General features: G+C 35.2%; 1 protein-coding gene across 1 annotated transcript in view; it reads left to right on the forward strand.

Moving 5' to 3' along the window:
- The first annotated feature begins 11,999 nt into the window (after positions 1-11,999).
- The window catches only part of LOC122490489 (40S ribosomal protein S20-like), an 87,201-nt gene continuing 86,559 nt past the window's right edge, over positions 12,000-12,641 (forward strand). Inside the window, 2 exon segments of the mRNA XM_043593179.1 lie at positions 12,000-12,225; positions 12,228-12,347. Coding sequence (XP_043449114.1) covers positions 12,000-12,225; positions 12,228-12,347 — 346 coding nt within the window.

Raw genomic sequence — 12,641 nt, forward strand, 5'->3', positions numbered from 1 at the left:
TTCAATGGTGTATCCTACATAGTCATTACCAGACATATTTGTTTATTTTATGTGACAATATGTTATTAATAAAATTTAAGCTCATTTGCTTTGTCATTTTAAAATCCCAGACCTTGCATTTATCTTGGTTTATTATGTAAAAATAATTTAATGTTTTAACTATAGACTACATGATATACTATAATGGTAATCTTTAAATGTCCATTTCATTAAAATTTTATATTGCACAGAAGACCTATAAGTCCCTGCTGCTACAGCAGATCATTTCATAACTTTATCTAATAATAATGTCGGGTGGTGATTTTCAATTAAATTGAGTCACTCATAATGCATTAGAGTAACTGGATCTGAGCCAAGTGTTGCTGATTCCACTTATAAAGTGATTTCACAATCATGCCAAAGTAATTTTGCCTCTGTTTCCACAAAATCTTGACTCCCATCAGAGGAAAGCAACATTTGAATGAAAATGTTAAGTTGTTTTTTGAGGATAGAGCATTTCATTTATTTGTTCATCTAGAGCACTAAAATAATACTCTGTGCTATGTACTTGTGGACCAAACTTGGATTCCAGTAAGGATTCCCTCATGCTATGGTCAACCACACTCATCTTTTGTGTAACTCCTGGTCAAGGCAGAGAGAGCTGGAAGGAATCCAAAGGTGTCACACAGTAACCTAAGAAAAGAAGGTTAATGGTTTTACTTTGAAACATTAGTGAGCTATAAGCTTGTACCATGTGTAACTCCTTTGTTGCCATATGTTTTCTGTCACTGTCATATAATAACAAAAGTGATGGTAGAAGAGGACAGAAGGTGGCATGGTTAAGATCATCCTTTTTTAAAAATATCTATTATGTAGTTGACTCTCAGTATATGTTATTATTTCATTTAACCCTTATAGAAACTTCAGGAGGTTAATACTATGAACGTCATCTTATAAATAAAGAGTCTTAGCTCACAGAAATTAAGATATTTGCCCAAAGTGCTGTATACTTTTTCCCAGCCTAGCATGCAGTTAAGAACATCAGAACCAATGTTCATATTATGATTTATTCCAAGAATCTATATGTTGAAGACAAACAGTATATCTAATAAGAAAAATGAAAGTCTCCTTTGAAAAGCAAATAATTATAATAATAATTTGGCTTTGTGAAACTAAAAGCTAAAAAATAATACAATTAGCAACTGGGGAACCAATATAAAATTCATTCCTTTAATGAGGTAAACAAAATTTTGAGTCCGCTTTTTTAATGTTTTGGAAGTTCTTAAATTTCATTTCATTGATACCCACTAGAAATTAACAAAGCAAAATTGTCCAGAGCAGCAACAATCATTCTTAAAGATATCATGTGGAAAGGGAGAAAATTATTATCTTTAAAATCAGTGCACAGGGACAGGTGGGATTTGCACAGAATGGTTTCCATGGGCCTTTTCAACCTTCACTTTTCCGTAAACTGCAAGATTCCAACATACCTGCATGTTATAGGTGGTGGAATCATCTCACCTAAATACCATCTAACAAAAAAAGTCATATGATTATGTAAAAGTTCTTAAAATAAGTATAACTACAATTAACAAAAGTTAGAAGTCAATCAGAGGAAAGTAGTCTCTATTCCAGGAGCAAGGAAGTAATACAAAAACGAAAACTCTGTAAATTCAAAGATAACACATGAAGCCAATAATGTGAGAGAGGTTTTAGCCTTTAATTTAATAATAACGAAACTGACCTCTTCAAGAGGCGCCTCATCTTAGGGTGCCTGGGTGGCTCAGTTGGTTAAGCATCAGACTTGGCTCAGGTCATGATCTCACAGTTTGTGGGATTGAGTCCCACATCGGGCTCTGTGCTGACAGCTCAGATCCTGGAGCCTGCTTCAGAGTCTGTGCCTCGCTCTCTCTCTGCCTCTCCCCCACTTGTACTCTCTCTCTCTCTCAAAAATAAATAAACATTAAAAAATTTTTTAAAAAGAGGCACCTCATCTCAAACTTACCTTGTTGTAACTCTTATAATGCACTATATTCCATAAACAAGTCAGGTTTATTCACAAACCATTTATAGAAGAAGAACTATAAAATTATTTCAAAGAAATGACTCAGAAGACTCACTGCATCAACTATTGTTGGTACTATCACTCATTTAAAAAATCAAGTTTGGTCCACATCATATGATGTATGAGTAGGCAGATCTGCCTACTCAATGGGTAAGCTTAAAATAGCAGCTATTTTCTGTTCTCATTGGTTGGACATCCATTTTAATTGACTAATGCGCATGCCATACATGAGGTTGATAAATGTTTCATATATTATTTCTGTACATCTGTACTATTGTAAACAATGTACATTGTTTGCAGTGACTAAAATAGCAATTTATGGAAATGCATTACTTAAATATAAATCAGACATAAAAATCTGTGATAAGATCAATAATTCAAATTTCTGAGAGATTTAAAAATTGAAAGACCATTTTCATTGTCAACTTTATTTCAGTGTGTGTCAACTAGGTAATACAAATCACCAACTTTACAGAATTTTGGCATTATTGGGTATAAATCATGTATTAGTCTGCTAAGACCACCATTACAAAATATCATGGGCTGGGTGGCATTTAAAAAAAAAAAACCAAAAAACTTATTTCTCACAATTCTGGAGGCTGGAAGTTCAGATTACTTTCTGGCAGGGTTTAGTTTCTGCTGATAACTCTTTTCCTCACTTTCAGATAGCTGCCTTCTTGCTGCGGTACTCACACCGCCTTTCCTCTGAGCACATGGATGTGGAGAGAGACTTCTCTTTTCTTCTTATAAGGCCATCAGTCTTGTCACATTAGAGCCTCACCTTTATGACCTAATTGAACCTTAATTATCTCCTAAAGGCTCTATCTCCAAAGGCAGAAATTGGGGATTAGGGCTTCAACACATGAATTTGGTTGATATTCAGCCCAAGCAGGTCAATAGACTCTGTCCCATCATCCTAACTACTTTGGAATCCAAAAGTTTTGTGGGAACTATTTTATTAACTTGGCTAAATTCAAGTAAAATATTATATGTAATTCATAGCAAAAGTCTATCAAGTAGTTGATCTTGTGTGATAAACTGACTGACATAGGTTAAGATGATTGTGTAGGTTTTGAGTGATTGGGGATTGTGTCTACAGCATCTAGTAAAATGATAGAAACAACTCAAAGTTCACACTCCGCTTCTGTGGATTACTATATCAGGTATAATAACCACACTAAAATTTGACACAATAGTGAGCCTTCTAATGTGGATTGATAGAGAAATGTTATGTAGAAACCTAATGTGTTTTACATATAAGAGACACAGGGATAGAGTTATAATTTAGCAATAAATCTGTGGGCTTAAAACAGATTCTTGGTTATTTTAACAAACAGGTAAAGATGACACAGTAATTTATAGTAGAAACATCTCATAAAACAAAATGAGTACCACTTTCTAGAAGAGTTGCCAAAAAAAAAAAAAACAGTGGAAAAAACAAACATAAATATAAAACCACTCACATTAGCAATTTAATAATTTCTCATAGGTTCATTGGGCAAGTCACTATCATATTTTCTTTTTTTCAAAATGTTTATTTTTGAGAAACAGAGTGAGAGAGTATTAATGGGCAGAGGAGGGGCAGACAGAGAGGGGGACAGAGAATCCAAAGCAGGCTCTGTGCTGACAGCAGAGAGACCAATGTAGGGCTCGAAATCATGAACCATGAAATCATGACCTGAGACAAAGTTGGACACTTAACTGACTGAGCCACTCAGCTGCCCCTACCATATTTTCTAAATACCTCATGAAACATGCTCTTCTGGTAAAGACATTTGTCTTTACTAAACATATTTACTAAACACTGAATTGTATTAATATAGTTATATGTACACAATATTATATTTATTATATTAAATCATATCACATTGTTCTCTTCTTGCTTTTATTATCTACAGACTTGGTGACCATTAAAGGAGGAATAGAAAAAAATTGGGAGTATTGGTTTATTTTATTGTGTGGTTTTATATTTTTGAAGATTACATATGATTTGGAAATCAAGTTGCTTATGATTATGTGCTATTAATATTAACAGAGGTAACCGGGGTGCCTGGGTGGTGCAGTCGGTTAAGCGTCTGACTTCAGCCAGGTCACGATCTCGCGGTCCGTGAGTTCGAGCCCCGCGTCAGGCTCTGGGCTGATGGCTCAGAGCCTGGAGCCTGTTTCAGATTCTGTGTCTCCCTCTCTCTCTGCCCCTCCCCCGTTCATGCTCTGTCTCTCTCTGTCCCAAAAAAATAAATAAATAAACGTTGAAAAAAAAATTTTTTTTTAAAAATAAAAAATAAAAAAACAGAGGTAACCAATGCAAGGCAGGGTAGATATGGGCATTTACACCTACACTTTGAGAGACTGTTAATAACACTGTAAATATATGTGCTTTCTGCTTTTGACAAGGATAACTGGGAAAGACTTGTAACACTTTAGGGGGTACCTGGATTTAATATGAGTATGGAATTGCATTACAGCAGGGCATACTCCTGTACCAGAATGGCTGTTCTTATGAGCAAAAACAGTAAATCCTTACTTTAAAGAGTAAATAAAATGGACGAAATAAATACAATAAAAAATAATTATGTATTTTCATCCTGAGGGCCCAACTTACATTTGGGGTCCAGAGTCACAGTTTCTGTAGAGAGAAAGCTACAGCTAACATTTTTCCACTGACTAGGACATTTCAACTTCAGAAACAAACTATTACAAATGAATCAATAAGGTATATATTATTAAAAGATAGTTTACAGCATAATTTTTATCATAAACAAAACTATAACAAGAAGGTTGATGCACAGAGAAAACAACAAATGATGTTGCAAATTAAATTCTTAAGCATAATTTCATAGACATAAGTGAAGGGAAAGTTTTTTTCTTTACTTTCAAGATTTTATTTAAATTCAAGTTAGTTAACATGTAGTGTAGTTTTAGTTTCAGGGGTAGAATTTAGTGATCCATCACTAGCATATAACATCCAGTGATCATTCATTACAAGTGCCTTCCTTAATTCCCATTATATATTTAACCCATCCTCCCACCCCCCTCCCCTCCAGCAACCCTCAGTTTGTTGTCTATAGTTATTAGTCTCTTATGGTTTGTCTCCTTCTCTGTTTTTATCCTATTTTATTTTTCCTTCCCTTCCCCTATGTTCATCTGTTTTCCTTCTTAAATTCCACATATGTGTGAAATCATATGGTATTTATCTTTCTCTGACTAACTTATTTCACTCAGCATAATACACTCCAGTTCCATCCATGTCATTGCAAATGGCAAGATTTCATTCTTCTTGATGGTTGAGTAATATTCCATTATATATATATATATATATATATATATATATATATATATACATATACACACACATACATACATACACACACACACACCACATATTCTTTATCTGTTCATCAGTCGGTGGACATTTAGGCTCTTTATGTATTTTGGCTATTGCAAATAGTGCTGTTATAAACAATGGGATGTGTGTGCCCTTTCAAATCACTATCTTTATATCCTTTGGATAAATACCTAGTAGTGCAATTGCTGGGTCATAGGGTAGTTCTATTATTAACTGTTTGAAGAATCTCTATACTATTTTTCAGAGTGGCTACATCAGTTTGCATTCCCACCAACAGAGTAAGAGGGTTCCCCTTTCTCTGCATCCTCATCAACATCTGTTGTTTCCTGGGTTGTTAATTTTAGCCATTCTGACCTGTGTGACGTGGTATCTCATTGTGATTTTGATTTGCATTTTCCTATGATGAGTGATGTTGAGCATCTTTTAATGTATCTGCTTTCCATCTGGATGTCTTCCTTGGAAAAGTGTCTATTCATGTCTTTTTCCCATTTCTTAACTGATTTTTTTTTTATTTTTTGGGTGTTGGGTTTGATAAGTTCTTTATAGATTTTGGATACCAGCCCTTTACCCAATATGTCATTTGCAAATATCTTCTTCCATTCTGTCGGTTGCCATTTAGTTTTGTTGATTGTTTCCTTTGCTGTGCAGAAGCTTTTTATCTTGATGAAATCCCAAGAATTCATTTTTGCTTTTGTTTCTCTTGCCTCCAAAGGCATACCTAGTAAGAGGTTGCCACAGCAGAGATCAAAAAGGTTGCTGCCTATGTTCTCTTCCAGGATTTTGATGGATTCCTGTCTCACATTCAGGTCTTTCATCAATTTTGAATTTATATTGTATATGGTGTAAGAAGGTGGTCCAGTTTCATTATTCCACATGTTGGTGTCCAATTTTCCCAGCACTATTTGTTGAAGGGACTGTCTTTTTTCTGTTGGATACTCTTTCCTGCTTTGTTGAAGATGAGTTGACCACATAGTTGTGGATCCACTTCTGGGTTTTCTATTCTGTTCCACTGTCCCATCTATGTGTCTATTTTTGTGCCAGTACCACACTGTCTTGATGACTACAGCTTCTAATACAGCTTATTACAGCTTAAAGTCTGGAATTGTGATGCATCCAGCTTTGGTTTTCTTTTTCAACATTACTTTGTCTATATAGAGTCTTTTCTGTTTCCATAAAAATTTTATAATTGTTTTTTCTATAGCTCTGTGAAAAATGTTCATGCTATTTTGATAGGGATTGCATTGAACGTGTAGACTGCTTTGGGTAGTAGAGACATTGCAACAGTATTTGTTCTTCCAATGAGATATTTGTTATTCCATGGAATATTTTTCCATTTCTCTTTGTCTTCCTCAATTTCTTTCATAAGTGTTCTACAGTTTTCAGAGTACAAATCTTTTACCTCTTTGGTAGGTTTATTCCTAGTTATCTTATGGTTTTTGGTGCAATTGTAAATGGGATCGGTTCCTTGATTTCTCTTTCTGCTGCTTCATTATTGGTGTATAAGAATGCATCCAATTTCTGTGCATTGATTTTATCTTCTGTGACCTTGCTAAATTCATGTATCAGCTCTAGCAGTTTTTTTGGTAGAGTCTTTTGGGTTTCCCACATAAAGTATCATGTCGTCTGCAAAGAGTTTGACTTCTTCCTTGCCAATTTGGATGCCTTTTATTTCTTTTTGTTGTCTGATTGCTCAGGCTAGGACTTCCAGTGCTATGTTGAACAACAATGGTAAGAGTGGACATCTCTATCATATTCCCCACCTTAGGAGAAAAGCTCTCAGTTTTTCCCAGTTGAGGATAATATTAGCTGTGGGTCTTTATGATGTTGAAGTATGTTCCATCTATCCCTACTTTTTTGAGGGTTTTTATTCAATAACGGATGCTGTATTTTGTCAAATGCTTTTTTTTTTGCATTTATTGAGAGGATCATATGGTTCTTATCCTTTCTTGTACTAACGTGGTATGTCATGTTATTTATTTGCAGATATTGAACCACCTCTGCAGCCCAGGAGTAAATCCCACTTGGTCACAGTGAAGAGAAAGTTTTCTCAAAGAAGTATATTAGAAGCTATTTCCATTTCAATAGCACACCTACCCTTCATATGTCATGAAATCCCACTGCTTTTTGAACACATACCCACACCTCTACTTAGCCGCCAAGGCCAGGACCCTGTCGTTGACTCTGTAGGTGTGTGGCCATGTGTCCATGGGAGTCTTACTATTCACGCATCTATACAGAGACTTCATATTCTCAAGGGCATTGCTTGAGAATTTGAAGAGAGAATTTGCTCTTAGTCCATAAATAATTATCTCCTATCATCCCATCATCACTTTCTCTCACTGTAACGCTCCTATCCTCTCATTTTTCTCCTACGGCATCAATACCTTGTCACTTGTAACTCAGTTCAAATTTTCTCTCATTACATTCTCACCTAATTTTCTCCATAATTTTTCCCCCTTTCACCCTTACTAACAGCCTCCATCCTCAGAGAATCAGTATCCCTTCATCTCTTTTGGTAAATGGTTCTTTTTTCTAAAGAGTTTTTACTTCTCTTTATTTCTTTAAATGCACTGAACTTAAAACCTAATGATGCATCACTCCATAGCCCTCTCCCCAGATGATTACTTCTTCCATTGTCCCCGTTCAGTAAGCCAATATTACCACTATAGACCATTTAATCTATTGTCTGCTATTCTCCTAAATTTCTGGTCATCACTTTATATATCTATTGTCCTGAAGACCCATTTCCACCTTCTCAGCTCATGAGCATCTCTGAAGAATGCTCTGCCATCAACACAGTGATTTCAACAGCTGTATCAGTAATTCCCGAGACTCTTTCACTCTCTTAGACATCATATCTCCTAGATATCAGAGATACCTACATAAGTTGGCAGTTACTTCTGCTATTCTTATATTTAAATATATTTTGGCCAAGCTGGGAAGTTTCAGTTGTGCATTTGTTTTCTGTTGCTGCTGTGATAAATGACCACAAACTTAATGGCTTAAACAACTGGAACTTATTCTCTTGCAGTTCTGGAGGCCATAAGTCTAAAATGGCCTCATGAGTCTAAAACCAAGGTATCAATCAATACCTTGATTCCTTCCAGATCACTTAGCTAGGGCTACATAACACCACTTGCTGCTTCTGTCACCACATTGCCTTTTCTTCTTCTATCACCAAAACTAGTTTTGCCTGTGTTTTATAAGGACACTTGTGTGTGGCTCAGTCAGTTAAGTGTCTGACTTCGGCTCAGGTTGTGATCTCACAGTTCGTGAGTTTGAGCCCCACATCAGGCTCTGAGCTGACAGCCCAGAGCCTGGAGCCTACTTCAGATTCTGTTTCTCCCTCTCTCTTTCTCTGTACTTCCCCCACTTGTGCTCTGTCTCTCTCTCAAAAATAAATAAACATTTAAAAAAAAGGACACTTGTGATTATAGGAATGGCCCACCCAGATAATCCAATGTAATCTCCCTTTCTCAAAGTGCTTAACATAATCACATCTACAAAATCAATCTTGCCATACAAAGTAACCATTCATAGGTTCTGAGGATTAAGATGTGGATATTTTGGGGAGTCAATCATTCAGCCTGCCACAGGCTAAATGCCCCCAAGCACAACATGGTATTCATAGGAATCATCAGGAAACATCTTCTGTGTCAATGGCAGTAAAACAGCACAGCTAGGAAGACAGTTTCCAAATGATGTTGGCATAGTAGGACATTGTGAGGTACTAAAGGGACAAAAAGGGGGGGCCCTGGGTGGTTCAGTCTGTTAAACGTCCAACTTCGGCTCAGGTCATGATCTCATGCTTTGTGATTTCAAGCCCCACATCTGGCTCTCTGCTGTCAGCACGGAGCCTGCTTCGGGTCCTCTGCCCCTCCTCTCTCCGTCCCTCCTGCACTCACTCTCTCTCTCTCTCTCTCTCTCAAAAATAAATAAACATTAAAAAAATAAAAAATAAATAAAGGGACAAAAAGTAGCCAATGTCAGTGGCAGGAATATTTAGCAATGTGTCTGTCCATCCATATCATGATTACTCTGTATGATCTGGGTGTCCAGGTAAACATAGGATTAACAACTTTATTTTCACCCATTCTTTTTGTCCTGATGTACCATTATGGTCAATTTCTCATACTGTCTTTCCTGTATTTCCTGTATTTCTTCTCTTTACCTGAAATATCTTCCTTTTTGATCTTCTACCTATTCCAGTACTATCCAAATTCTTGACACTTCCTTGAATCTTTCTCTACTGTTTCACTCACGTGATCTGATTTCTTCCTTCTCTAAATTTCTTAGCATCTGGAATCACAACCACATAGTTTAACATTTCTTACCAGTTTTGATTCTTGATTATATATATATATATATATATAATCATATAGATCATATATCATATAACTATATTATATATATCTCAGTTGGGTATTTCTTTATTTCTACAGAACCAAGTAGAATGATGTACAGAGAAGAGGGACACTCAACAAATACTTCATCATTCATTGATAGATTCAAATTGCTCGTGAGATTAATCGGAGAAATATACAAACATATAAAATCCCAAATCCATTACACTATTGTGGTTAATTAGGCCAATTGTTCATAATAATAAGGTAAGATAATATTATGTGGGCTATAAATAATAATAGCAAAATGAGAATATGAATGTTTTTTAAAAAGAGTTCTGATTTTAATGAAGGAGTTCAATAAAGAGGCATTTTAGAAACGCTGTTGTTAATATCCATCTTTTCACATAGCAGCTATAACCATCAGAAATGTTTCTTATAGGTCTGAGACTCAAAATACTGCTTTATGAAAAGAAATTCATTACAGAGGTGAGACAACAATGCCATGTGACACCCTAAGCCATATGGTTCAGGAAGATTTCCTCCCCATAGCACTGACTAAATGCTTAGTATTGCTCTTATAAAAGCAGTTTTCTTTCCAGACCATGCAGAGATTAGGTTCTATACTGAACCATGAAATTTGATTTTTTTATTCTAATATGTATAAAGATAAACTTTAGGCTCTCCTGGGTATGGGCTTCATTTGTTCAGGATTATAATTTCTCCATGATATGGCATCATGTATATATACAGCCCTATAGAAACATAACTTCAAAATAACTTCAAAAGATGATTAATGAAAAAACATTATTCAACTTTTTAAAAACGCAGAGGAAAAATTTGTTTCAATAACAACCAAATGGTAGTGAATTCCAAATATGAATTTTGTAATACATCAAATCGACTTTCATTATTTCTTCTAAGTACATAAAAGGCATTCCACAGAGAGCTTTGTTCTTGTATTATGTATTACAGCAAATGAAAAAAGAATTATTGTCATCTATGTCTCTTACCTGCAAATAATCACTTATCCTTAACTTTACCATTTATCGTAGACATGTGAATAATAATCTTTTCTAAACTTAATAGAACTAATCTGTGATCCTTTCTAAAAAAAATAACTATAAAAGCTTGCATGAGTGTTTCCACCTGATATGTTTGCCTCAAATTCAATTTTTGTTTAACTATTTAAATTTTTTTCATCATATAGATTTTGAGAATGGAAATTTGGAATTTTAGCTATTACTGAAGGACCTTTTGCATCTTTGATTCTAAAATGAGGTAATTCTTTAAATGAAATATATGAATTATAAACTGATGGAAAATACACAGATAGCAATACAGAGGTGTCAATAAATACAAAGAAATAGCAAAGACTGTAAAAGTGAACCAAGGAAAAATATTTTGAAATCAAATAGCTATAAAATACAAGCATAGAATATAGAAACATAATTTGGATACTTATCTTAGTTCTCCACTCCATTGTGTCTCACAAATTTAGGGCAGGAAAACTCTCAAACCTAAGAATATAAAAAGAAGTCCTAAAAATTGCACTCACAATCTTTTAAAAAATAAGTAGAAGAAATTATACACAGTATAATGCATTTCAAAATAGAAATTATGATACAGATAGCTAAAAGTGCTAACCAGAGGAAAAGAGAACTTCTTAAAATCAAAAGCTAATTCCTCAGTATCTAAGTTTATGTGCAGTAATGTAGCTTGCTAGGAGTTTTCAAGTTAATTAAAAAGACATTTTTAGGTGTTTTCACTTAAATTAGCTAATAATTTTAGTGAATTGACAAACAATTTGGCAAATTAGCTAATAATTTATGTATTTTTATGTTAACCCCCAAACAACATCTTGTTGGAATATATCCAATTGTAACTCAGTCCTGGTATAATTGCCATCTTGCCTAAGCAGTTACTTGTAAACTACCAAAGCCAATCCTGACAATTGAACATATATCAGAATATTTCCAGTTGTAAAAGCAGATGGATTTTAACAATTTAAACCTCCTTCTAATACGAATTTTAAAAAGTAAACAAATGTAGCCTATTGACTTCCAGATAAAGGTTCTTGAATAAAAACATGCATTATTTTTATTTCCTCCTAAAACTTGATTAAAACTTCAGTGAAAGTCTCTTAAGCTGTTTGAGGAATATGGTGGCAGATCCAGCAGAGCTCTGGGCACCCTGCTCCTATTTCTGACTCCCTGCTGTTTGCTTCTGCTGAGGAGCAAGTTGGTTAGGAAGCCATGCTGCAGCCATGGCTTTTAAAGACACTAGGAAGGCACCCACGGAACCAAAGGTGGCGATTCACCAAATTAGAATTACTCTAACTAGCCACAGTGTAAACCCTTTGGAGAAGGTATGTGCTGACTTGATCAGAGATGCAAGGGAAAAGAATCCCAAAGTGAAAGGACCTGTGATTCTGAGAATCACTACAAGAAAAATTGCTTGTGGTGAAGGTTCTAAGACTTGGGATCATTTTCACTGATTTGCAGTCCTTCTGACATTATTAAACAGATTACTTCCATCACTATTGAGCCAGGAGTTGAGGTTGAAGTCACCATTGCAGATGCAGAAAACATCCTTTTTAATAAATTGATTATCAGTTGTTAAAAAAATGTAATGAAAGTCTCTTAAGATATAAACCCATTAAAGCAGAGTGAGAGAAGAAAACAGCAACTATTTTAAAAGCTGGAAGGTAAGCAGAAAAATGGTAACTAGAGCACATTGAGAAAGGTTAATCTTAAACCTACAGTATAAAAAGTTCAAGGTCGCCTGGGTAGCTCAGTCTGTTAAGCATCCAACTTCAGTTCCGGTCATGATCTCGCAGTTTGTGAGTTCAAGCCATGTATCGGGCTCTGTGCTGACAGCTCAGAGCCTGGAACCTGCTTCAGATTCT

Source organism: Prionailurus bengalensis, chromosome B2 (assembly GCF_016509475.1).
Source record: "Prionailurus bengalensis isolate Pbe53 chromosome B2, Fcat_Pben_1.1_paternal_pri, whole genome shotgun sequence".
In the NCBI taxonomy this organism is placed as follows: Eukaryota; Metazoa; Chordata; class Mammalia; order Carnivora; family Felidae; genus Prionailurus; species Prionailurus bengalensis.